Genomic DNA, 27,669 nt, shown 5'->3' on the forward strand with positions numbered 1-27,669 from the left:
ATTATTATTATTATTATTATTATTATTATTATTATGGGTTCTGCTGCTATCCTAAGCCCACTTACTTGGGAGTAAGCCTCATTCAGTTCAATAGGACTTGCTTCTGAGAAGAAATGGTTGGATTAATGCCCCAGTTTCTATTTGTGGTGAGTGAGGTGGGAGGATCCTTGAAATACGTTTAGGTAGCTCTGACTTTTTTTAAAAAAAAACCAAACAAGCCACAACCATAACCAGGAGCAAACCCTCTGCTTTTGCAGCTTAGCATGAGACATCCCATCTCCCCACTTCTTGTGAGGCCAAACCAACTGGTTTTCAGCTCTGAACTGGAAAGACTTGCTTTCGCTTGTTTACGCCCTGAATGCAAGTCCTACCGCTGCAAGCTTTGGCTAATTTGCTGGCCTGGGGACTCTTTAACGGAAGGAGCATTTGGGGTGGGGAAACCCCAGCACGCTTTTTTTTAAAAACCAACCCAACCCCAAAAGCTGTCTCTTTCCTTTAATTGCAAATGCAACCAGAAGAAAGGAGTGGCTTCTGGAAAGATCTGGTCACATTCTTCAACCTGTGGAGATGCCCCAGCTGCTGCCAAGCCTCCCTCCCCTGTCTAGGCTAAGACGTGGGGACTGACTTTCCTTTCCATCCCACGAGAGCATCCCTCTGAAGCTGGAAGCCAGAGAAGGAGCAGCGGTAGCAGCAGCAACAGAAGCAGCCTCACCTCTCTCTCTCTCTCCATGCCTTTGACAGAGCTTGGCTGGCAGAGGTAAGTACTGGACTCTTAAATTTCTAAACTGGGATTATGACCTCCCAATCTCGTTCCTCCTAACCCTAGATTTGTGGGGGTTCGGTAGGGGGTCTACTTAGGGTCACCAGATGCAGCGGTGAGGAGGAAGTGATAGTCTGCACTTGCCTTCCTGCAGATACTGCACTGGAAGCATTGCACAGGAGCCAGCTCCTAGGAATTGAGGTTCCTTCACCCTCACCCCAATAAAATATTTGACGGGGGCAGCCTCCTCCAAAGTTGATGGCCATTGCCATTCAAATGGTGTGCATACACTGTGTCTTGTGATCATTTATGCAGGGCTGCCCCCCCAAATATTTTATTCAAGTTGGCACCCCTGAGGCATTGCAAAGTGCTTAAAGAACTCAGAGCACAAATCCAGGAATGTGAATTTATGCAGGGGTGGCCAACTCCCAAGAGACTGTGATCTACTCACGGAGTTAAAGATTGGCAGTGATCTACCCCCCTTTTTGAGGTTCAGGTCAAAGTTGTTGAGCTTTTATTGAGCTTTTAGGGAGGAGGAAAGCCCTGTTTTTGGGGGGCTGCAGGGCAATAATGTTGAGCTTTTCTTAGGGGAGCCAAAGTTGTTGAGCTTCTTTGAGGTGAGCCAGTGATCTACCACAGATGTCCAGTGATCTACTGGTAGATCACGATCTACCTGTTGGACGTGCCTGCTATATGTATAGATGCTTCTGGGGAAATGAAGGTGGTGAGTCAGTGACTGGGGTCACCGATGTTTTGCGGTCTGTCCAGTTTACAAAAAGGGGTAGGAGACATGAAGCCCAGGGAGTAAGACCTGGGTCTTGATGCCCTCTTAACAACACCCATATATACCACACCTGCTGAAGTTCCTGTTTCACCTGTCGAAGGCACCTGTTCCCCTCTTCTGCTATACTGACGATTCACCTGGTGCCTTCATTAGATTGTTACAAAAGTTGGGTGCCTCTCTCGGCCAAGCGGTGGCAAAAGCCCATGGCGTCCCAGGCACAGGGTCCGTGTCCCTTTGGAGACTGTTGTGCTTTAAGAAAGAGGGTTTGTTCACCTATTTACAACTTCAGTCTGCATGGAGGAAGTCCAGAGGCAGCAGCGCAGGTAAACCTTCAGGCTGCCTCTCTCCAAGATGGATCCCCCCCTCTCCTTCCTCCTTCCTCCTCCCAGAAAACCTCTGCCCAAAACACACACCATCATCTTGGCAACCCTTTAAACCCCTATCTCTCTTCACACCTCAGGGCAGGGGGGGGAGTTCTCTTGCAGTACCGCTCAGTGGGCCCCTGTTGTTCTCTTAAGGCAGCCATGTCCAAAGCCCGTTTTGGGGGTGTAATCCGGCCCGCTAGGTGGTTTAATCAATCCTAAAAAAAGCTCAACAACTTTGGTTGGCTCTCACGCAGGTTCACTTCATCAAATCTGGCCCTCTTTGGAAAAAAACTTTGGGCACCCCTGCCTTAAGGGACCTAGCTTGGCCAGGCTGGTTTGCATAAGCCAGCCCAGGAATCTACTGTCCGGCACAGCTCTGCAATTTGTGTTTTAATCCGTATCCCACAATCAAAATCTTAGCATTTATGTATTCCTATGGTTTAGGGGGACCCCCTCTACCAATCTATAACACCATACTTTAGGTGCCAGGCAAAAATGTTCCTCTTCAACCAAGCTTTTGGCTGATTAATATTCTACAGGCTTTTGAATGTGTCTGTGGGAAGGAGGGGGAGTTATTGTTTTGCTGTTTTGTTTTAATTATTTACTTGTTTCATCCTGTATTTTATTCAGGGAACCACCCTGAAATCTTACGATGGAGGGGGCAGTATATAATTATTATTATCATTATCATTATCATTATTACTACTACTACTACTATAGGAAGAACCCTTCTGTAAATTGGGGCTAGCCCGTATCATACTGCAGTTATACAAATCTATGGCACAACAACAATTGGCATACCAGTCACCTCAGCTGAAAAAGGATATTGCGGAGTTGGGGAAGGTTCAGAAAAGCGCAACCAAAATGATCGAGGGGAGGGGGTGACTCCCCAATGAAGAATGTTTGCAGCGTTTGGGGTTTTTTAATTTAGAGAAGAGGCGACATGATAGAAGTTTTTAACATAATGCATGATACAGTATTGATAAAGCTGAGACAGGAAAGTTTCCCTCCCTCTCTCCTAACACTAGGACTCGCAGACATCACGCAAAGCTGAGTGTTGGAAGATTCAGGGCAGATTACAGGAAGGACTTCTTCACGCAGCGGATAGTGGAACTATGAAACTCTCTCCCACTGGAGGCAGTGTTGGCTGCCAGCCTAGATGGCTTTAAAAGAGAACTGGACAAATTCATAGAGCCAAAGGGCTATTGATGGCTTCTAGCCACGATGGCTGTGCTCTGTGTCCACCACCAAGCCAGATTTGAGATTGTAAGCTCCTTGGGAGCAGAGACCTGTGCTCTGGTATTGTTTAAAGTGGCAGGCATGTTGTAGGTTCTCTATAAATAATCAAGGACAAGAGAGGCTAAACAGGAAAGAGCGTGTAGCAGACTGTTTGCGGGGAGAGGAGAAAGAGAGTCAGCAACAGCAGACAAGAGAAAGAGACAGAGGAGAATGAAAAGGAGAGGCGCCTCAGCATCAGCACAGCCGTCCCTCACCTGGTGCCCTGTTTTGGACTACAATTGGGGGGGCTGATGGGAATTGTAGTCCTAAACATCCACAGGATACCAGGTTGGTGAAGGCTGCTCCAGAGTCTCTCAAAACCCTGCTGTGAGTCACCTTAGAATCATAGAATTGTGGAGGTGGGAGGGACCCAAGGGTCATCTAGTCCATCCCCTTGCAGTGGTGATAAGGGCAGGTTCAGACATGCAGGCCACTGTTTGATGATGGCTCGACCCTAAGTGTGTGAACGGACTCGACTGAATGAGCCTGAGAATATTCTTGGTGGTGGTGGATTCTTAAATCACGTAAGTCGCCCCAAGCAGGCAGTCCTCAAGGGACAAGCGTGAAGGTGTGAACCAGCCCCGAGTCCCTTGGGTGTCCGGAACAGAGGCTGAGGGTTCCAGCCTGAGGCTCCCTATCTCTGGCTAGTGGAAATGCAGTTCCTCATTCCTTTGGCATGCTTAATCATTGGTGTTGCCTGGGCAAAGAGGACAGGAACAAAAGTAGCCTTTTTTCTTTCTTTTTGGAAAAAGTTTCAGTCTGCGGTGCTTTAATTGGGCTGTCCGTCTTGTTTTCACTGCATGTTAATTTCGTGCTGTTCTTGTTTTGCAACTTGCGGAATGGTTAAAAAATAAATATTGAGCTGTCTTTTCACAGCATCTGTAAATTTCCACTTCCTTAGACTAGCCAGGCCAGTTGCTGCAGTATCTGAAGGCTGGTCAGGGAGCGGGGCTGCCTCTGTGGCTTCCAAGTAGCTCCTTAATTCCAAAGAGGACTTTCGAAAAGTTAAAATAACAATAGACTAAAAACAGATCAAAACTCTCCTCAACTTTTGAAACATCTGGACAGACTGAGCTAAACAAAACATTTTTAGCAGGGGTGGGTGGGTGGGGAAGAGTCCAATTGAAGGCGCCTGCCTGATATCAATAGGCAGGGAGTTCCAAAGTTCCACCACTCTAAAAGATCAAGTCCTTAGAAATGTGGAATGGGTAATATTGTGACAGTGCCAGTTGTGTTGATTAAAGTGGTCATAGAATCACAGAATTGTAGAGTTGGAAGGGACCCTGGGGGTCATCTATTCCAACCCCCTGCAAGGCAGGAACCAGGTGGGCATAATTGGTGTAATGCCACCTCTCCCCTGTTTCTGGGGAAAGCTGCACTTAGGACTCAGCTAGATTGGTAAAGAAAAAGTGTTTTATATGCATTGTATTTGCAGTATAACACTGTGACACCAGATGGTGCTGTGGAGTCCCATCTTTCCCAACTGGATTTCCCTGTATGAATTTACAATGCATTTAACTGACATGCCTCTTTGATGTGTCTCGATCTAGCCAGGGCGAATCCCCTTCAAACAATGAAATTTCATAGGGACTTCCATGTATTGAGTTAGACCTTTGGCTCATCTAGCTCAGTATTGTCTGCACTGACTGGCAGCGGCTGTTCAGGATTTAAGATTGGGGACATTCCCAGCCCTACTTGGAGATGCCATGGGGAATGGAGCCTGGGACTTTCTGCAAGCAAAAGCAGATGCTCTAAGCGCTGGTCCTCAGCCCCTTCCAGAGGGACCTTGGGCCAGAGAAGCAGATCCTGTTCTGTTGAGCCATGCCAGGGAGCCTCAGGTTCAAATCCCCACCCGGCCATGATTCTCACTAGGTGATCTTGGGGCAGTCACACTATCAAGCAAACCTACCTCAGAGGGTTGTTGTGGGGATTAAATGAAGACTAGGAGCTTGGAGACCTGGGTTCAAATCCCCCACTTGGCCATGAAGTTCCCTGGGTGACCTTTGCAGCTGGTCACTGCATCTCAGCCTCACCTACCTCACAGGGCTGTTGGGGAGGAAGAGACCTATGTATATCACCTTGGAGGTAAGATGCAATATACAAAAAGTACATTCCTTTTTCTCAACAAGAGATAAGATACCCATGTTTTTACTACACCCCAAACATTATCTGGTAAGGCTGCTGGTGGCTGGCCAGTCCACACCAGATCCAGTCTGTGGGAATTAGGATGCCAGTCTGGATAGAACTGATCTGTTCTTCTGTAATCCTTGTAATTCCTAGGGGTCTGGATTATGACCCTTTGGGTCCCTCTCAGCTCTACAATTCTATGATACTCATTGACAGTTGCTTGGGGAAATCACTTAAGGTCAAACCTAGGCAAGGACTCTTTTTAAGGTTTTGCAAACCCTTGCAGTTGCAGAAAGTTCTGATGCAACCAGAATCCTATGGGTCTACTAAGACTTGGTTAATCCAGGAAGGAACAAACTGTTTACGGGGCAGCCGAGAGCAACTCATCTCTGGCCTGTTGTTTTCCTGGCTCCTTCTGCCTGTTGAATAATATCCCCGAGAGAGCGAGGGGATATTGCTAAATAACCTGCATTATGAAAACCTGCATTATGAAAACGGGGTTAGACTGTGTAACTTGGCAGAAGGGACAGCAGTTCTGAGCAACGCGAGCTGGCTGGGAAAGTATGTCTCCATAAAGCGGCCTTCCCCAAACAGGCGCCCGCCAGATGTTTTGGATTTGCAACGCCATCAGTCCTAGTCAGCTGATGGAGCTGCTGTTCAAAACATCTGGAAGGCACCAGGTTTTTTTTTTTGCATCCGAGCATGGATGGAGGGAGAAATTCACAGCAGTTTGCCTTGTACAGCGAACCTTTCTGAAACAATACATGAAGCAAAACACAGCCACTTCTCTGAATTTTGCAAGGCGGTTTTCCAGCCAAGCCATGTGAGCAGAACAGTGCATCTTCGAGGATAATGTTCATAAAAATGCATGTACGCTACGTGGGCAGCATCAGTGGAAAATGGTGATAGGCCTCCAAGAACACATGGCAGATTATGGGATGATATCTTTGTACAAAAACCAAAATGGCATAAAAGTGAAATGTAATTAAATAGACATTTGGTGCTTCTGCTGGGGGCGGGAAGGATTGTTGAATATTGATCTTTGCTTCTCGTATAAATAAGTGAAAACAATAAAACAAATTTTGGGGGGGATTGCATATATATCATAAAGATAGCATACCTGAATGCAATATATTTTGGGAAATTGCTTTGCCAAAATGTGGACATTAGGAGACGGTAGAAGGGAAATGCTGGTGCCTTTACAAGAGGGCTTAAGAAAAAATGACAGACTGGTGTGGAAAGGGAAGAACTCAGCTTGAGATTGCAAAAACTGAGAAACCGGAGTGGACAGCTTTACCTGGAGGGGCTTAACCCTGGCAGCGCCAGCAGAAGGCTGCGAGGTATACATAGTTCTGTCCTTGAACCACCTCGAAGCAGCCGCGCCCTGAGAAGTTGCCCCAGAGCTCTTCCTGGTTTCTTTCTTTCCTCCCTGCCCTTCCTCTCTCCTGCCATTCAGGGAGGCATTTGTAACCAACAATGTTTAAACTCCTTAACCAGACTCTCTGCAAACTGCTGCTGGAGGGGAGCGCATCTCAGGGAGCCTTGCCAGGAGTGACTCAGATCGCCCAGGAGTACAGTGTTTTCAGCGGCGTTTGGGAGCCCATCTGGTGGCTTGCAGCATAACTCAAGAGAAGATCTAAGGGGCTGCTGGATTTGCAGAGCTGGATTTGCACAACGGCACACAGCATCGTCAAGTAAGACGTAACCTGGTGGATTTGGGCAGGTGCCTGGCAGTGGCCTCGATCAGCTTTCAGGCAGGCCTCGGAAACATTCTTGTTTCCGACTGTGTTTAATTGAGGGGGGGGGGTTTAGCTTAAAATGCCATGAGGTTGTTCTTTTTCCTCATAAAATTGAGGAACTGGAAGGGACTCAAAGGTGCATTTCGTCCAACCCTGCCCCTGCGAGGGTGGTAAGGAAGTTACCTTTCATTGTCAGCCTTATTTATATATCCCGTAAAATCACAGACTGTAGGAATGTAGAGTTGGAATAATAATGATGATAATATTATTTATACCCCACCCATCTGGCTGGGTTTCCCCAGCCACTCTGCGTGGCTCCTAGCAGAATATTATTATTATTAATAATAAGAAGAAAGTGATAAAACACCAAACTTTAAAAACTTCCCTAAACAGGGCTGCCTTCAGATGTCTTCTAAAAGTCAGATCGTTGTTTATTTCCTGGACATCTGATGGGAGGCCGTTCCACAAGGTGGGCGCCACTACCGAGAAGGCCCTCTGCCTGGTTCCCTGCAATCTCACTTCTCACAGTGAGGGAACCTCCAAAAGGCCCTTCGACCTGGACCTAAGTGTCCAGACTGAATGATGGGGGTGAAGACACTCCTTCAGGTATACTGGGATCCCGAGGGTCATTTAGTCCAACCCCCTGAAAAGCATATTTTTTGCAAAGAAATTTCTCCTCAATGTGATGCATTCCTCTGTTCCCCCCATTATATGCATCTTTATGCATGCTTTACCCAAGCAAGTATATGGTTGCATATATAGGGAGAACTGTGCTACAAAATTTGGAGAGCTGTGAATTTTGAAGGAGTGCGGGGTTTCTATTCTGATATCGTTTTGCAAATTGGGGAACTTTGTCTTTACATGCAAACTGAATCGAATCCCTACCAGCAGTCAACCTAGATGATGTTCTTCTGCACCAGCCTCTTTGGAATCACAGGGAGTTGTGTGAGATTGCGACTGCTTTTTCCCCTGCTTTGCAAACCATTTTAAGCAGCCTTCCCCACCTTGGCACAGCTGTTTGACGTTGTTTGGCATTGGTGGGAGTGCAGCTGTCCTTGCTGGAGCTGATGGGAGTCCAGAACATCTGGAAGGGCACCAGGTTGGGGAAGGCTGCCTTTGAGGGTGTGCACAGCAGGGTTTGGTCCAAGGCTGGTTCTCCGCTTGAACAATCTCATCTTTGGTGCCACATGGGGGAAGTCGTAAAAAGTTACTCATTAACAGCTCCATTATTTACCCAGAAATGTTGAACCTCCTTGCAGGTGCATAACATTCTCCTCTGGTTGGGGTGGGGGGGATGGATGCCTGAATCCTTGGTTTATCCTTGCAGGGCAGGCAGGCAGGCAGGCAGGCAGGCAAGCGATCCTGTGTCCTGAACGACCTGGCGGAAATATTTAGCATCCAGAAGGGGTGGGGAAGGCGGTGTGCTTCAGCAGTCGGGTGGGGCTTTGTGTTGCTGTGTGTTTTGCAAGATTCACACACTCTCTTGGAGACGGGGCGTACGCTGCCATGTTGAGATAAGCCGGGAGGGGGCAGCTGCACGGTCCCAAGCCAAACATGAACACAATGACCTGCAGGGATGTCTCTTGCCAAATGCGGCAGGGAAGGTATGTGGCTGTGCCAGGTAGAAGCTCCTGCAATTTATTGGGGAAGGGGACAGGAGCCCATCGCGGTGCAAAGATCCAGACTTTTGCCAGAGTTGGGGTGGGGCAGAAAATTTAAGGAGCGGTGGTGGCCTTGCTCCAGACCTCTGTTGCCTGGCCAGGAAGGAGTTAGGCCGGGAAAGGAGTTAATTTATTTCATGAAATTTATACATCACTGGATTGTTAAAATAAAAAAAGCTAAAAAAGAGAGAGAAAGATAAAGCAAGACAATATCCACAAGAAAAAATAACATTAAGGATTTAAAACTTTCAGAAAGTTAAAATAACAAAAGGCTGAAAACATTGTGTGGGCTAAACAAGAACGTTTTTTAGCAGCTATTGAAGAGAGGACAGTGAAGGCCTGATATCAATAGGCAGGGAGTTCCAAAGCCTAGGTCAGGCATAGGCAACCTTAGCTCTCCAGATGTTTTGGAACTACAACTCCCATGATCCCTAGCTAACAGGGCCAGTGGTCAGGGATCATGGGAGTTGTAGTTCCAAAACATCTGGAGAGCCAAGGTTGCCTATGCCTGGCCTAGGTGCTGCCACATTTCAGTTGCAGTCTCCTGTCTGTGTGATAGGGGGCTTGTCTCACTCCTTATACAGGCGTCCCACCCCCTTACGGGTGATTGATTCATGTGCGACCGTGTATATGCAGGGCGCTGGGGAATAGATAGATAATTCAATTCAAACCTGGGAATGGCAGGAGAGAGCTGGAGAGTCCTCGTGGCTTGCAAGGAGACCCTTCCAATAATAATAATAATAATAATAATAATAATAATAATAATAATAATAATACATGTAATAATAAATTTACCCCACCCATCTGGCTGGGTTTCCCTAGCCACTCTGGGCAGCTTCCAACACAACATTAAAATACAATAATCTATTAAACATTAAAACCTTCCCTAAACAGGGCTACCTTCAGATGTCTTCTAAAAACCAGATAGTTGTTTATTTCCTTGACATCTGACAGGAGGGCGGGTGCCACTACGGAGAAGGCTCTCTGCCTGGTTCCCTGTAACTTGGCTTCTCGCAGCGAGGGAACTGCCAGAAGGCCCTCGGCACTGGACCTCAGTGTCTGGGCAGAACGATGGGGGTGGAGACATCAGTGAGGGCAGAGCAAGCCCTGAAGAGACCCGAGGTGCAGCGCAGCTTTGTTTAGGCTGCTCAGCCACCCCGCCTAATAGCTGCTTTCCCATGCATCCTCCAGCCTCCTGGGGTATTTTTGGTTACGAATTGGAGAGGGATCGGCAGAGAGGGTGCTCTCCACTTACGCGATTTCTGCTTATGGGGGGGGGGGTCCAGAACGCAATCCCCTTGTATATCCATCTGATCACTTTGCTCTGCAGGAGAGACTCTCTTAACAGGGACTATCTCACCAGGAAGCCTAGTCTGTGGTGGCTCCTTACCTTTTGGGCCTCTCTCCTGGCATATATCCAACAGGGTCCATTTTTACTGTCCTTTTTGCACCTGGTAAAGATGTTCCTCTTTCAATGAACCATTTAAGTGGATTTTTTAAATAAAGAAAACCCTCTCTCTTGGTCTTGGTCTTAAAATTGTTATATATAAAATCATTTCAACAGTCCAAGTTCAAGGTGTTGCTATTAGGATATCAGCCCTTAACAACTTTGGACCAGTTTACCTGTGAGATCACCTTACACCCACTTGACCACTGGTGGAACTAGCTCTGTTCCGCATTTGTAAGAACTTAGTATTTGCTGCAGCACCTACACTTTGCAACTCCCTGCCTGTTGATATCAGGTTAGTGCCTTCGCTGTCCTGCTAAAAACGCTTTTGTTCAGACAAGCTGACCCAGATGTTTAGAAAGTCGATGTGAGTTTTAATCTGTTTTTAGTTTAACTCTTCCATTTCTTAGCGATAATTTTATTGCATCTTTTTTGTAAGCCGCTTTCAGGATTTATTTCTCTTTTCTTATTTTACAATCAAGCAGTATATAACTTGTACGAAATACTGTCGTACCTTGGAAGTCGAACGGAATCCATTCCGGAAGTCCGTTTGACTTCCAAAACGTTTGGAAGCCAAAGCACGGCTTCTGATTGGCTGCAGGAAGCCCCTGCAGCCAATCGGAAGCCCCGTCAGACATTCAGCTACCAAAAATAGTTTGCAAACCGGAGCAGTCACTTCTGGGTTTGCGACATTCGGAAGCCAAAACGTTCGAGAACTAAGCTGTTCAAAAATCAAGGTATTACTGTACTAAAATGAATAGAATTTGCTGTTATCGTGCAATTGCTTTGAAGTGGTTGGTTGTTTTTAAGTCAGCGATTTTTAAATGAAATAAATATTAATGCTGACCTACTTTCCTGGCCTGAGGTGGGATTGAGATGCACCTCGAACTTGGCTGCCAAAATACTGGCATCTGCTCAGGCTCAGGTTACTCAGGAAATTCTTGACTGGTCACACTTACAAGAAGAGAGGTGGGGTAAATGGGTGCAGGCGGCCATTATAGAAAATGGGGGCGGGAGAAGAGGAAGGAAGTGGGTTAAAAGAAATAAAAGAGCTGAAGGATAATAGCAGGCTGAGAAAAGGTGTGGCCAAGTTATGCATTTTGTGGATTCTTTCTGCAGTGAATCAACACCTCCCTTTTTAAATAGTCCACTTCTGCAAGGAATTTCTCATTGCCTAAGGAGAGTTCAATGCAGACTTCAAGGGCTCATCCAGGCTGCGTTTTGGTCGCTGTATGTGAGAGAGAAGAGTGACTCGTATTGCTCCTTAGCATCCTGGGGTAGTAGCTTGCCAGGCAGTGAGCTAGAGCAAGAGGAATCCATTTCTACAGCAAATCGCAGCTCATGTGCTACAGAAATTCAGGGTAGGTAAGAAGGCTGAGCTAGGTTTTCACTTATGGAAATTTTGGGCAGGCAAAAAGAAGGGATGGGGGGGGGGATAGATTTTCCACATGCTTTTTGCAACTAGTTCTTGGGAGTCACCACCCAGCCTTCAACATACAGCTTTGATGTCATTTTCTTCTTTAAAGATGGGCTTCCTCTTGAGATGATCCCAGACGATCAGGAATCCTGTTGGCAATAAAATACCAATAATAATAATAATAATAATAATAATAATAATAATAATAATAATAATAATAATGTATTATTTATACCCCGCCCATCTGGCTGGGTTTCCCCAGCCACTCTGGGTGGCTTCCAACAGAAAAAGAAAACACAGTAATTTATTAAACATTAAAAGCCTCCCTAAACAGGGCTGCCTTCAGATATCTTCTAAAAGTCTGGTGGTTGTTTTTCTCTTTGACATCTGATGGGAGGGCGCCACTACCGAGAAGGCCAGCACAGAGCAAGGGCAGTTCTTCCCGCCCTCATTCTGAATAGCCTTTTAAACCCAGTTTTTCTGGCTCTTCTCTAAAAATCAATCTAAGGAGCGGTGGGTGGGAAATGCATTTTGCACCGGGTGTTTTGATTTGATTGTTTCTGCATCTCGTGCACCCGGCGCTGTTTCCATTCTGCTGCAGTTCATCTTCTACCCAAAAAACTACATTAGTCCGTCTGCTGCGGTGAAATTATGTAACTTCAGCCCCCTTTTCCATTTTTGTCAGAATTCTCCGACATCTGTACTGTGACTGAGGGCACGTATTTGTATCTCTAAAGAGGCTCAGTGATGTCAGGATATATAGCCCCATCTGAACGCCTCTCGCAACAGGAGAGTGGTGAGAAGTGAAGGAAGACTGGTTTGAGAAAGGGTGGTTTTATTGTTTTCCTTTGTAAATAAGGATTTGGGGGATTCTCAGGCTCTCACAATCCCAAACGCCTCATTTTGGAGGGGCTATACAGTGAAGTCCTGACAGCAGTAGGCAGGAAGTTCCAAAGTGTAGGTGACGCCACACTACAAGTTCAAGTTCTTACGGATGTGGAAATGGGTATTAAAAGTGCCAGTTTCGCAGATTGAATCGGCAACCTGTGCAGGTCTTTAATAACCCCACAGACGAACTGGCAACGACTCTTCTGAGATAATAAAATAATTTGCTGTGACCTGACCTAACTCTGGACCTGGTACACTATAGGCCATGTCTGTAACTGGATTCTGTTACGTAGGTTGACTTGAGGTTCATAATTTTTTTTTATATTGTATATACAAACAGAATTCTGTGACATGAAAGCATGTGTTTGTACCTTTCCTTCTGTGTAAAGCCATGCCTTCAGACTGTGAGTGTTCATGGAGCTCCACTCCCTGAATCTAAGCCTGAGGAGAAGCTGCCATGTTTGCAGAGGGTCAAAATATGGAGTCTAGAAATTCTCTGGGAGCCTCTGGGGCTGCGTGCAGATCGTGTTTGGAACACATTGCAATGTGCTAGTTGGGGAGAGCTACCCAGTAGCTTGAACCCCCTCTTTAAGTAGTGGGGCTGCTGCCACTTGAGTTTTCTGCCTGGGGCAGTGACTTTTGGGGGGGCACCAATCCCGACCCTCGTGGGTTCCTGTACACTTGCTGAGGCCCACCCCTGGATCATTTTCATTCCCATAGCAACCCTCATGCGCTGTTTCTTTCCTTAAAAAACGCCCCAGGTACCTGTGGCAAGTCTGAACGGAGGCGCCGATGAAGACTTAATCCAATCTGCCTGTCCCTCAAGCGGGAAAGTTCTTCCCGAGGAACACTCTCCGCCCAGATCAGCTCGTGACCATGAATACCACCCTGAGTTTGAAGCTTCCTCGGCTGCTCAACACTGACCAGGTTCCCAAAGTGAGTAAAGGGGGTCTTTGCAACATGGGTCTCGTGCAAGGCGAATGCCATGCTGGGTTCGAAACCCCTCGCTTGGCCCTGAAGTTTGCTGGGTGTGTGACCTCGGGCCAATCACTGCCAGTCTAATTATTATTATGATAGGGTTTTTTTTATTAGAATTGAGTGTGATAAATAATAATTATAATGTTATTATTTGTACCCTGCCCATCTGACCGTGTTGCCCAAGCCGCCTACACCACAGGGTAGTTGTGGAGATTAAATGATGGGGGAAAGAACTATGTGTTCCGCTTCAAGCTGCTTAGTTGAGTGGGCTCCTATGGGGCAAGGCGACCTCAACAGTCTTGGGCCAGTCGTGAGAGGAGGGGCACCTTCTGACCATCATGTCTGAACACATGCTGTGCTCACTGAAGGTCACAGCCCTCACTTGAAGGAAGGTGGGCGGCAGGAAGACTGGGCTGGACCTCTGCCCAGGAACCTGGCCCAAATACTGCCGGAGCAGGCCCTCCAAGTGTGCCTTTTTACAGGGACAGCCCCAGATTTACAGAAGCCATCCCGGTTCCTGATTTGATCCTGGAATGCCCTGGTTTTTCTTAGGATGCCTCTATTTCCATTGGGAAAATGTCGGAGAATATGGAGTTATGCGACCCCCGAGCCAAGGAGATAAGTAACTATACAGTGGTACTTTGGTTCTCAAACTTAATCCATCCCGGGAGTCTGTTCGACTCCTGAAACCATTCGAAAACGAAGGCATGGCTTCCAATTGGCTGCAGGTGCTTCACTCAGGCGCAGGAGGCAGCAACCTTTTTCAGCCGTGGGCCGGTCCACCGTCCCTCAGACCATGTGGTGGGCCAGACTATTTTTTTTTGGGGGGGGGGGAAATGAACGAATTCCTATGCCCCACAAATAACCCAGAGATGCATTTTTAATAAAAGCACACATTCTACTCATGTAAAAACACCAGGCAGGCCCCACAAATAACCCCGAGATGCATTTTAAATAAAAGGACACATTCTATTCATGTAAAAACACACTGATTCGCAGACTGTCCGCAGGCCGGATTGAGGAGGCGATTGGGCCGCATCTGGCCCCCAGGCCTTAGGTTGCCTACCCCTGCTCAAGTAGAAGCCACAGAAGCCGCGTCGGACGTTCGGCTTCCTAAAAGCGTTCGCAAACCGCAACACTTACTTCTGAGTTTGCGGTGTCTGGCAGCCGATTTGTTCAACAACTAAGCCGTTCGGGAACTGTGCAGCCTTTAGAAGACATCTGAAGGCAGCCCTGTTTAGGGAAGTTTTTAAAAAATGTTTAATGTTTTATTGTGTTTTTATATATGTTGGAAGTCACCCAGAGTGGCTAGGGCAACCCAGTCAGATGGGTGGAGTATAATCATAATAATAATGCTGTAATAATAATAATAATAAATTTTTAATTATTATTAATTTAGGATGTCCCTTGTTTCATCAGAGAAATGTTGGCACATATGCCAGAGCAGGCTGTTCCAGGCCAGAAGGAACCCTGGTTTGGACATAGGAAGCTGCCTTGCATGGAATCAGACCATTGTGTCTATTTGGCTCAATATTGTCTGCACTGACTGGCAGCAGCTCTCCAGTGTTCCAGGCAGGAGTCTCCCCCAGCCCTACCTGGAGCTGATGAAGATTGAACTTGGGGCCCTTCTGCACGTGAGGCAGATGCTCCATGACTGAGATACTGCTCTTCCCATGACTACGTGAATATTAAGATCAATGAGCGGTAACTCTTGGAAGAATTTCAACCTCCCAGGACTTTTGGAGGCTGACATGAAAGTCACTGCAGTCCACCCAAGCAAGTTCCAGCATGAAGCGAAGTTGGCACTGTAGGCCTTAGGTCCCAGCTAATCCTGGGAGCGGCTTGCTCGTGACAGAAAAGACCTCTTGAGGTGTTAGTCTAGCTAGCCTATTGAACTTGCTTTGCTTATTCATCGGGGGTTGCTAGGCAGGAGAGTCTCACACCCATACAGACTGAATTCTGTACAGTGGTACCTCAGGTTAAGTACTTACGTAATTGGTTCCGGAAGTCCGTACTTAACCTGAAGCATACTTAACCTGAAGCAAACTTTCCCATTGAAAGTAATGGAAAGTGGATTAATCTGTTCCAGACGATGAAAAGCACCCCTTGAACAGCAATTTATCATGAATTTTACTGTCTAACGAGACCATTGATCCATAAAATGAAGGCAATAATCAATGTACTGTACTATAAAATAAATAAGGCAGTATTGTAGATGAAAAAATTAACATTTACAGTGGTACCTCGGGTTAAGTACTTAATTGGTTCCTGGGTGCCATTCTCACCCCGAAAAGTACTTAACCCGAGTGGCAATAGCGCGTGTGCGTGAAGCGCCAATAGAGCGTTTCTGCACATGTGCGAAGCACGCAGATCGCTTCTGTACATGTGCGCACGGCGGAACCCAGAAGTAAACACTTCCGGGTCCACGGAGTACTTAACCTGAAAGTACTCAACCTGAAGCGTACTTAACTCGAGGTATGACTGTATTCTCCATTTCTGTTCTGCAGAGTACTAGCTGCCACTCAGATTTGCATTTGCCGTGGCTTTATAAACAACGCCTTTCTTCTTCTGAGGGTCTCATGAGGGCACACAGCATGCCTACAGACCTGGGTGGCTCCTTTGTAACTGAAAGTAGGGTCTGGAGAGGAATGGACACATCTGTCCTTTTCAATTTTAAGTTGATATTATCTCATTTTTGAATGATGATGATGATGATGATAATATACCATAAATTATTTATACCCTGCCCATCAGGCTGAGTTGCCCAAGCCACTCTGGGTGGCTTGCAAAACTTAAAAACTTAGGAAAACATCAAACATTACTAGTAACAATCTAATCCAACATAAAAGTCACCATAACTTTAAAATAAACAACTTATATCAAACAAAGCAACATTCAACAATCCATCAGAATCTAACAGTAAACAGTAAAATTAAACATCAGCAAATAATAATTAAACAGTTCAAACACAGTAAAGAATTACCTATCTATAATCAATAAAAGTAACAGCAAATCACAATGCAAAAAAATACCACAAAACATACAAAACCATGTAAAAGGATCAAATTGAGAAACAAAAAAGCACAACTTATAAAACTACATACCCCTGGTATCTGAAGAAGTGTGCATGCACATGAAAGCTCATACCAATGACAAACTCAGTTGGTCTCTAAAAGGTGCTACTGGAAGGAATTTTTATATTTTTATACATCCCTGAACTCTTTCCTCCTGCTCCTCCTCCTCCTGCTGCTCTTAAAGTCATAGTCTGGGAAAGGCTAGGTGGGGCAAGGCAGGGGGGACGCCATTGCCTGATGAGGAACAGAAAGTCTCTCTCCCCTCACAAGTTGGCAAACTTGCCTTTTTAAAGCCTACGTGGAAAATGGTGCAGATTTCTGCATGTATTTCCCCTGATCCAATGCATTTTTTTCAAAGTCATTTTCACTAATGCACTTTCCCTCTAATACTTGCTGTTTAAAATATTTTAATGGCTTGTGGATTGCATTGTTCAAAGTGTTGGTGCTGACCTTTAAAGCCCTAAACGGCCTCGGTCAAGTATACCTGAAGGAGCGTCTCCACCCCCATTGTTCTGCCCGGACACTGAGGTCCAGTACCGAGGACTTTCTAGCGGTTCCCTCGTTGCGAGAAGCCAAGTTGCAGGGAACCAGGCAGAGGGCCTTCTCGGTGGTGGCGCCCGCCCTGTGGAACGCCCTCCCATCAGATATCAAAGAGAAAAACAGCTACAGATTTTTAGAAGACATCTGAAGGCAGCCCTGCTTAGGGAGGCTTTTAATGTTTAATAGATTATTTTATTTCATTTTTCTGTTGGAAGCCGCCCAGAGTGGCTGGGGAAACCCAACCAGATGGGCAGGGTATAAATAATAATAAGAATAATATGTTGTTGTTGTTGTTGTTTGTTGTTGTAACATTTGGATAGCTTGAGACTTCAGAAGAAAGCTACATTTTGGTTCAGGAAGCACAGATGAGTAGATTGCTATTAAAAATGTGAGCCCAGAAAATGCCACCCAACTGCATGTTGGCCCACAAAATTTTATGCTGTGAACAACGTGCCAGACTTTTCATGTGCCAGGAGACTCTTTGCTGTGTTTTCTTCAACAGAACTAAAGGAATCCCTCTCAGGGATTAAGTGCCCCCCCCCCGGAAATCTACAGCACTTACCTGTGAATACCACTACGGTCTTAATGAGCGATCACTGAGTCCAGCAAACAGAAAGAACTTTTATTATAAGTTGTGTTCATAATTGTGGTGGTGGAGACATCTGGTGGACATTTCCAAAGCAAAACCACAGCAGCAAGCTTGAAACACCTGGCCTGCATTTTCTAGGCTCTTTACATCGGTGGTTCCCAAAGAGGGTGATACCGCCCCCTAGCAGATGCTGGGATTCCCCTGGGGGGGCTGAGGCGGGTTGTGCTAAGAGGCAAGGGGGCGACGGGGGGGGGGAGGCACTGGAGGTATAAATGACAATCAGATTTCAAAAAGCTGGTATGACTGGGTCAAGTTTATTTTGTTGAAATTAAAGTAGTTTTAACTGGGTTTTGGAAAAAAATGTGCAATGAATTGTTACTCTTTTGACTTTTATTGTGTTGTTATCTTCCTTGAAGGGTTATGCAAACCACTATTCTGAAGAGTGCTTTTTGTGGAGAAGGGTAGGAGTACAGTTTATGGGACGGGGGGGGGGGGGAATTTGGGAACCACTGATCTGCACTGCCCTGTTCACTCTGCATGCAGGGCACTGGTTACACAATGTAAGCAGCAATCTGGATCTATTCTGTTGTTTCTTACGAAATGCTGCATTTTCATGTGTTTCTACCCAAACCAGCTGTGATCCAAATTGAGACAAAGGATGCCCAGGCTGCATCTTAAGTTGGGAATGAGTGCACAGTCCTAGTTTATGTTCTTTGAAAGCTTTTAACCAGCCTTCAAGAACCCATGAAAGTTTCAGAATTAATCTCCTGAGGTCCTGTTTGCAAAGCAGGCATCACAGTGCCCTTGCCGTTGTTGCTGGAGCTCCCTAGCCCTCCTCTCCCGTTTAGGACTATCGAGGTTGGCTGTGAACGATGCAAGTTGTAGTAAATTTGGTTCATCTCCAGTTTGTTGGCTGTCCTCCTGCAGGTTTTCCGTGAGAAGGGCATTCTTTTTGGGTACCGTCACCCGAGAAGTTCCGCAACAGATTGCATCGTCAGCCTTTTCCAAATGACAAATGAAACTGTGAATATTTGGACGCATTTTCTGCCTGCCTGGTATGGGATTATCTGTATGTGCACTTGAAATATATAAAAGAAGGAACTGCCTTCCTTGACAATGGCCTCAAAGGAGCTGTGGGCTTTTGATTTAAGGCTGTGTACCATTTCATAAACTCATAGAATCATAGGATTGTAGAGTTGGAAGGGACCCTGGAGTTCATCTAGTCCAACCCCCTGCAGTGCAGGAATCACAGCTTAAAGAATCCCTGACAGATGAGCCTCTAACCTTTGTTTAAAAACAAACCACCACCTTCCATGGGGCTCCACTCCACTGTCAAACAGCTCTTACCGCCAGAAAGTTCTTAATGTGTAGTTGGATTCTCTGTAATTTTAATCCATTGCTTTGGGTCCTCCCCTTTGGAGCAGCAGAAAGCAAGCTTGCTCCATCTTCCGTGGGACAGCCCTGCAGATATTTGGAGATAGCTATCATTTCTTAGGACTCATCCACACTTCCTTTTGTGCCGTGCTAGGCACAGCTCTGGGATTTCCAGGTCAGTGTCTGAGCGGGGGTTCCCCCTCCCTCGCCACTTTCCCCCAGAGACCCCATGTTTTACTGCTGAATCGGAGAACCACTGAACTTTGCTCCATTCAGTGGCAAAACATGGGTTTTCCTGGGGAAGGCAGCGGAAGAAAAAACCCTGCTCGGACACAGAATTATAAAATCCCGGACTTGTGTCTAGAAACGCAGGACAGAATGCAGCTGCCCCCCTATCAAGTAAATCAGTACAAATATTTAACTAACTGAGATTCCACCCCCACAACATACACCCATGTGGATGAGCTCTTAAAAGGTAACCCGCAGTGGCATCTCTCTGGGCCCCTCCGGATGATGAAACCTCCTAATTATGGACAAAGTGCATGGAGAAAAGTTGCTTTCTCTCTTTCATAGCACTAGAACTTGTGGACACCCTATGAAGCTGAATGTCGGAAGATTCAGGCAGAGGAAAAAAAGAAAGGTTGTCCCCACACAGCACAGAATTAAACTATGGAACTCTCTCCCACTGGAGGCAGTGATGGCCACAAACCTAGATGCCTTTACAAGAGGATTGGACAAAATCACAGGGCTATTGAAGCTGCTAGCCATGATGGTTGGCAGCGATGCTTCTGAATGCCAGTTGCTGGTAACTGCAGAAGGGGAGAGGGCTCTTGGGCTCAGATCCTGCTTGCTGGTTTCCCACCGGCATCTGGGTGAGCATTGGGAGAACAGGATGCTGGACTAGATGGGACATTGGCCTGAGCCAGCAGACGGCTCTTATCTTCTTAAGGTAAGCTGCAAGACTGTTGCCACTAGCTGATTGGCTTGTCTGCCTTCCAGGTACTTCCTATGGAAGCTTTTGGCCTTAATCTACGCCTTGGATGTCTGGAGGGACTCGTACACCTGGCCCTTTCTGGCTTACATGGTCACCTGCTGCATCTACCCGCTGACGTCCAGCATCGCTCACACATTCAGCACCATGTCCAGCAGGGCCAGGCACATCTGCTACTTCTTTGATTACGGTGCCCTCACCCTGTACAGCTTAGGTGAGGGTGCTATCCAATGTATCAGAGCCTTAACTTGAGGTGTGTTCCTTTTGCAGCAGGGAGATTATTGCATTTTTCCGAACGTGCAAACCGCAGCGTTTTGCCACCAAGAAAATGTGTCGTCCCCCGCAGAGGGCACCACAGCTATGGCGCCGAGTGCTGCGGGGGATGTGGTTGCCTGTGAATCATAGGAACAGGGAAGTGACCTTGTAAGGAATCAAAGTACTGTAATTCGGGTTTGTCCACACTTAGAAAGCACGGGGCCGAGTGGATTCCTTTTTGCCCCGCTCACTCCCCAGGGAAAAGCCATTCTTTGGTGGTAAGTCAGAGCAAACATCAATCTGGACAAAACCCAAATTGCTGTTTGTTTCAATTGAGCTCTAAAGAGTGGTTTTTCCTGGAGGAAAGCAGCGGGACAAGAAGAAGTGAGGGCAAGCCTTTAGTCCATCTAGCTTGGGACTGTCTGACTGGCAGCAGCTCTCTAAGGTTTCAGGCTGGGGTCTCTCCTAGAAATGCTGCTGAATTGAACCTGGGACTTTTTAGTTTGTGAGTGGTCCCATTTTGGTTAGAAAATGATTGTCATGCACCACACAAGTTTAGCATTGGGGGGGAAGCGGTGAGGTTTCCGTGGAAACGCAGGTTGTCTGATAAAGTTGCGGGGTCTGCTTTATCCCTTTAGGCTCCGCCATTGCTTATTCTGCCTACGTTTTCCCCGAAGAATGGATTGGCAGCACATTCCACCATTACTACGTCTCCACTGCTGTGCTCAACACAGTCGTGGGCACAAGCCTCTCCTGCTATTCCAGGTATTGACGGCTTCCTCTCTGCGATGGGAATGCAGTTTGGAATGTGCGATCCTGGGTTGGGGAGAATAATATTGATTCTGGAACTGAGTCAATCACACTAGAAAGCAGCCCCCCCCCAAAATATTGTTTTCTATTTCAATAGCACTCTAAATATCAGACCACAATTCCGATCAGCCTGAGCCAGCAACCTTTGCCAACCTGGTGCCCTCCAGATGGCATTGGCCTCCCATCAACCCTGATGGGCTAGAGCTGAAGGGAGTTGGAGACCAACAACATCCGGAGGTGTCATGTTAGCTAACCCTTATGTAGATGGTGATTTCCTGAGCAACACAAGGAAATAAATATAGGGCGCCCACCTCAAGGGATTTTATGATATGCGAGTAGTGAGGGAGGGTGGTACCTGAATAAATTCAACATTTTGGGCTGGACTTGATGCTGCCTCTCCCTGATCCACGTCATACATGTCAGGGGAATGACAATCAGCTTCTCCCCACATCGTCTAGTGTGCACACCACATCTCTGATACACCCGGTTGAGGGTGATGGAAGTAGCATTCAAACACAGGGAGGGAGAGAGATCTCGGCCTGGTGGTGAGCATACTGAGTCAGGTGATGCTTTGTTAAGATTGGATCAGGGAGAAGCACTGATATATAGTCATTTTCAAAATGCTGAGGCTGATTTGCAGGTGGTTGGAATAGATGGTGCTTTGGGTTCCTTCCAACTCTCCAATTCTATCATTTTAAATAAGGGGAATGTACCTTTTTAAAAAAAAGAAAAAAGTCAATACTTGTGGACATTGTCTGCATAATCAGAACATTAAAGCCAACTAGATGGCTTTAAAAGGGGATTAGACCCATTCATGCATGGGGTGCCAAAATATGGGGGGAAGGTAAGCCCCACCCTGCATAACTGATCACATTACATGGTGCACACACCCCATTTGAATGGCAATGTTCATCAACTTTTTGAGGGCCTGGTCCCCTCAAATATTTTATGGGGGGTGGGGAGCCTATAGGAGTTGGCTCCTACGTTCACGGAGAAAGCTGTTGATGGCTATTAGCTGCAATAACTATGCCTCCACAATTGGAGGCAGCAGTGCTTCTGAATACCAGTTGCTGGAAACCGCAGGAGGGGAGAGGGCTCTTGTGCTCAGATTCCACCTCTGGGCTTCCCACTAGAGCCTCTAGTTGGCCGCTGTGAGAACAGGATGCTGGACAAGGTGGGTCATTGGCCAGATCTGGCAGACTCTCCTTACGTATGTTCTTATTCAAAGCGCTGAGTTAGGCTAGACTGGCAATAAGATACATGCCGTTTATACTGTGAAGTCAGGCAAGCATGTCCAAGTATTTATTTCTGTATCCAAGCGTTTTTCTCATGTGAACTTACTGTGTGTAACCAACAGGCTCGGCCTTCCCTATTTCCATTATAACAGTGGCGGCATAGAAAGGTAACATGGGCCTCTCAATTGAGGTGTAGATTGGAAAGCAGGCAGGAGACACTAACAACCAAAACAGTGATTCCACCTACGTAATTGATGACACTTGGTGGCCAATAGACAATATGTCACCCATGTCAATACGGACTTTGAATTGGGAACAAATCAGTCTTCTTCCGATACTAACCCGGGTGCCTAACCAGTGATCACAGCGGTGGTGGTGATAGCTAACATCAGCAGCTGCTTAAAGGTGCAAAGGGAAAATTTGACGTTGATAATGATACATTTTGGAAGGCTTCCTTTTGGTCCAAGGGTCAGCTGGCTTTGCTACATCCTCTTGGCATGTGCTTTTCACTTCAATTTTCACATTCTTTGCCCACATCCTGCTGGTGACGCTCTCTTCAGTGTTTTCCATGCATTCTGCCAAACAGATGACCTAAATCAGGACGAAGAGGCCTTGGTTCAAAATTCAGGCTTCATAAAGCAATGTCCAAGCTTGCATTAAAGAGAACAGTGAAGTGAGGATTTTTCTGATGCTACATGACTTTTGGACCACCCTCAGTGTGGGGTGGGGGGTGGGGTTTGGATACATCCTGTAATGTAACATGTTTGGGCAATTCATCAGTTGGGAAACTGCTCACAAGTTCCGTGATATGCCAAAATCGCACAATTGAAGTGGCTGTAGGGTTCTTGCACAATAAACCCACTTTTTCTTTTATTAAAAAAAACAACCATAATTTTTTTGGCTAAGAAAAGTGTCAGGAGACCACACTAGAAAGTGTGGTATAACAGCAAGATCATTTAACTTCTGTGCAATAAGATCAGAATTAACGTTAGATTGACAGTGTTGTTGTATAACCTCCACACAAATTTTATACAAAAGAAATCTGGGCAAAGGCTCAACAAATGGGTCATCTGTAAGAGCTCAGTGTAAAATGAAAACAACCAACCGCGCCCACCAAGAATTAAAATTATTTATTTGAGTTCCAAGTATTTTCTTGTGCTTTAATTCTTCCCTTCTATAAGCTTGAATCAGTTGAGTTGAACTAAGGTTTCCTAACCACCTGAGGGGGGGGGGGTCATTGGGTCTGTGCACAGTATGGATTGGTCTGTGCCTAGGCAATGCCATTCTGGCCCCAAAGCATGCAGGTCTTGGTGGGATACACATCTAAGTATAAGTAAATTGCAGAAATTCCCTCTGTGTCATGTGAGGATATGGAAAGCTTTGATAAGAATGGGAGACAAAGCCAAGACCCCACCCACCATGCCTTACACACTCTGTGTTCTGCAAACCAGACTTGTGCACTGTGCTTATTCACATACTGTATATTTTTTGAAAATTTATGCAGGTTCAATGAAATGGAGCAGCCAAAGTTCAGCAAAACAATTCGCACAATCGCCTTTGCTCATCCTTACGTGTTCGACAGCATCCCTCTCTTCTACAGGGTATGTATGGCTTTAAGAACAGTTTCCCTCAGTCTGCTGTGTTTTTCATAACATACAATAATGTATGGCTGCTGTATAGGTGTTCTAGGCTGCCACCCTTTCCTGGGAATAAGGGGACTTCCTCATTATTTCCCATTTAATCTGAATTTGTCCTTTCCATGGAGAATCTGATAAGAAAACAAGTTAAGAAGCACACATACAGAAACAGTAAATCCAGATTAAAAGAATAAAAATACTGTATGGAATGACCTTTCAGAGAGAACAACATTATGTGGGTGCTGGGAACGACTTCCATGCATGAACAGTCAGCACTAAATCCACAATAAGCTTAGTCGTTTAGTCGTGTCCAACTCTTCATGACCCCGTGGACCAGAGCACGCCAGGCACTCCTGTCTTCCACTGCCTCCCGCAGTTTGGTCAAACTCATGTTCGTAGCTTCGAGAACACTGTCCAACCATTTCGTCCTCTGTCGTCCCCTTCTCCTAGTGCCCTCAATCTTTCCCAAAATCAGGGTCTTTTCCAGGGAGTCTTCTCTTCTCATGAGGTGGCCAAAGTATTGGAGCCTCAGCTTCAGGATCTGTCCTTCCAGTGAGCACTCAGGGCTGATTTCCTTCAGAATGGATAGGTTTGATCTTCTTGCAGTCCATGGGACTCTCAAGAGTCTCCTCCAGCACCATAATTCAAAAGCATCAATTATTTGGCGACCAGCCTTATTTATGGTCCAGCTCTCACTTCCACACATCACGACTGGAAAAACTATACGGTTTGTCGGCAAGGTGATGTCTCTGCTTTTTAAGATACTGTCTAGGTTTGTCATTGCTTTCCTCCCAAGAAGCAGGCTGCTGTGCCCCAATTCCTATTAAATTCAGTGGGGTTTACATTGTGAGTAGACAAATATAGATTTGTGATTATGCTGGAACTTCGACTTTCCTATAGTGTCTGGAGGGAGGGTACCATGTTGGCTATAACTGGGCTAAACAAGGAGTTTATATTGGCCCTTCCACAACTTGGTGTTCTCCAGATGTTTTGGGCTACAATTCCCATCAGCAACTGCACCTTATGGCTGTATTAGCAGGGGCTGAAGAGAGCTGTAGTCCAAAAAGCCTGGAGGAAACCAGGTTGAGAAAGGTTATCTTCTATGTATTCCCCCCCCCCTTTCTTCAGCATCTAAATGCTTTCCTTTCTATGCCACAGCTGTACTTATGCGCTGCAAGAAGTTGCACGGAGAGCGTTATTCCAATCCACCTCAAGCACACTGTCTTTGCCTGGCTCACCTGTTTCCTTTTTGCGACACACTTGCCGGAGCGGCTGGCCCCTGGACTCTTTGACTACATTGGTGAGAACAACAAGGGGCTGCTCTCCCCCTTGCAGGCCCCGCTGAAATGAACGGGGTGGGTGGGTTGCGCAGCATCAGAATTTTGGTGGATTCCAGCAGATATTGGCAACTGATAACATAAATGTGGCTGTTTTAATCAGCTGTTGTGGCCACACCTTAAAAAAGGAATAACAGCTGCAAGGAATTGAGAGCTGCCCTGTTGGAGGAGGGCAACTTGTTCTGGATTCAGAGAAACAAAGGAACCACTTCAGAGTCATTAGGATGCTTGGTTTGTAATCTCCCATCCATGGGCAAGTGCAAAACCCCAGGGTTGGGCAGCAAGACACTTTGTATAATAATCCTAATTATTACAGAACAACCACCACCACCACCAGCAGCAGCGCAATGCATTATTAAATCTATTACCTGCCCTTCGGCAGTAGGGCATGTTACAACAATTTAAAATTCAGTAATAACAACTGTAAAAACAAGCTGCAGTCACAGGAATAAGTCATACCCTCCAACATTTCTCTGATGAAAATAGGGATGTCACATTCCATAATGATATTTTTACCATTTATACCCCACACATCTTTTTGGGTTGCCCCAGCCACTCTGGGTGGCTTCCAACATATATAACAACATAATAAAACATTAAACATTTAAACAACTCCCCTATACAAGGCTGCCTTCAGACGGTTTGGGGGTTGGACAACCCCATACCCTCCAACATTTCTACATTGAAAATAGGGACATCCTAATGAAATGCGGGACATTCTGGGATCAAATCAGAAACTGGGATGACTTCTGTAAATCAGGGATGTCCCTGAAAAATAGGGATACTTGGAGGGCCTGCTGCAATTCACAGTAACACTGCATGCATCTGATGAAGTAGCCTGTAGTAGCCCACAAAAGCTTATTCCATAATAAACTTTGAGGGACCATAAGACTCCTTGTTGATTTTACTGCACAGGAGGGATTGTGCTCCCCCTATGGAAATACTGAGTGTTGTATTCTTTTGATCTCTCACAGGGCACAGTCACCAGCTCTTCCACATCTGTGGTATCATTGGGACCCACTTCCAAATGGAAGCCCTTCTGGTTGACATGGCCAACCGCCATGAGTGGCTGCTGGCTCCATCCTTCTCTCAAACCTTTGGGTCCCTTGCAGCTGCCATCATTGTCAATCTTATCATCATTGCTGCTTTCTCAACGACGCTCTATTCCATGCCAAAATTCTGCAGGAAAGGAAGCAAGCACAAGGACTAACGTCTGTTAAAATTGAAATGAAATGAAATGAGATTATATTGCAGTTAACAGTAGCAGTACAACACAAATTAGAAACTACTTCAAATGAGGCTTGGTGAATATTATTTGAGAAGTGACTTAAATGATTCTTTTTTATTATGAATATGATTTTGTACTGTGGTTTTTCTACAACTTGAGCTGGAAGACTTAACCAATTTTGGATGTAGCTTTTCATTTGTTGATCCTGATTGACCATTTAGAATACCAGGCTGCAATTCTGAGGACTCTGTGAGAACTCTAAATAACTTCAGCCACTTAAGTTTGTGCCAGATTATTATTATTTAAATAGTGAATGCAATTTAACTTGATGTGCCAGTTTGCACTGATAACATAGAAATGTTGGCCACCTTTCATGCCAAAGCAGCCACAGTGGCCTTTTAACATAATTCCATGCCTTTTTATGCTTTATTTGAAATGCCAAGCACATGTAACATTTCTAGCACAAAATACTAATGTACATACCTTTCTAATTCAGAAACTTGCAATGAAATAATATGAGGTTTCTTTGAAATTATATATATTAAGAAGTTTATATTTTTGTAAATAGCATCTGCTGGGGTATCACACGAGCACTTTTTGGTAACAGTAAACAAAGTTATTGTGGAATAAATGCCCTTTTGAAAGGTACATTCAACTTGCACCCAAAGATTTTGCTCTTTATTTTAAAGCATCCTTTACCAAGCTAGTACAGATGAAACATTTAGAGCAGGCATCCCCAAACTGCGGCCCTCCAGATGTTTTGGCCTACAACTCCCATGATCCCTAGCTAACAGGACCAGTGGTCGAGGAAGATGGGAATTGTAGTCCGAAACATCTGGAGGGCCAAAGTTTGGGGATGCCTGATTGAGAGGGTTCCATATCAGCAAAGTTGGGAGCTCACTTTAAGCTCCTGATTGTCCCTGTGCAGCTGTTTCTATACCCGTGTCACATGTGATGTTACATATGATGTCAGGTATGAGACTGGTGGATTTGTGGCAATGACCTCACAGGCAGAATTTAAGCTTAAGGTGGAAAATTATTTAGCTGATAACAACATGGAACAAGTGTGGCGAGGACTGCAGCACCTAACCAACTACAAGGGCAATACGAGGAACATGGTTAACACTGATGATTCATTGGCAGAGAAGCTGAACA

The 27,669-nt window shown here is 45.8% G+C and overlaps 1 protein-coding gene across 8 annotated transcripts; it reads left to right on the forward strand.

Annotated features, from left to right (window-relative positions):
• The first annotated feature begins 267 nt into the window (after positions 1 to 267).
• PAQR5 (progestin and adipoQ receptor family member 5) lies at positions 268 to 27,175 on the forward strand. Of its 8 annotated transcripts, XM_035130653.3 has the most exons (10): positions 274 to 757; positions 6,812 to 7,008; positions 13,228 to 13,402; positions 18,575 to 18,702; positions 20,021 to 20,226; positions 20,906 to 21,032; positions 22,435 to 22,479; positions 23,817 to 23,913; positions 25,108 to 25,249; positions 26,261 to 27,175. In XM_035130653.3, exons 3-10 carry the CDS (start codon positions 13,343 to 13,345, stop codon positions 26,494 to 26,496), a joined length of 1,041 nt encoding a protein of 346 aa, XP_034986544.1. In that variant the 5' UTR covers positions 274 to 757; positions 6,812 to 7,008; positions 13,228 to 13,342; the 3' UTR covers positions 26,497 to 27,175. The 8 variants fall into 8 exon arrangements, with proteins under 8 accessions (XP_034986547.1, XP_088513471.1, XP_034986544.1 ...); XM_035130656.3 differs by lacking the exon at positions 6,812 to 7,008 and having other exon boundaries at positions 268 to 757; XM_035130657.3 differs by lacking the exons at positions 274 to 757; positions 6,812 to 7,008 and adding an exon at positions 8,519 to 8,657.
• Positions 27,176 to 27,669: the final 494 nt, after the last annotated feature.

Source organism: Zootoca vivipara, chromosome 13 (genome assembly GCF_965207765.1).
Source record: "Zootoca vivipara chromosome 13, rZooViv2.hap1.1, whole genome shotgun sequence".
Lineage (NCBI taxonomy): Eukaryota > Metazoa > Chordata > Lepidosauria > Squamata > Lacertidae > Zootoca > Zootoca vivipara.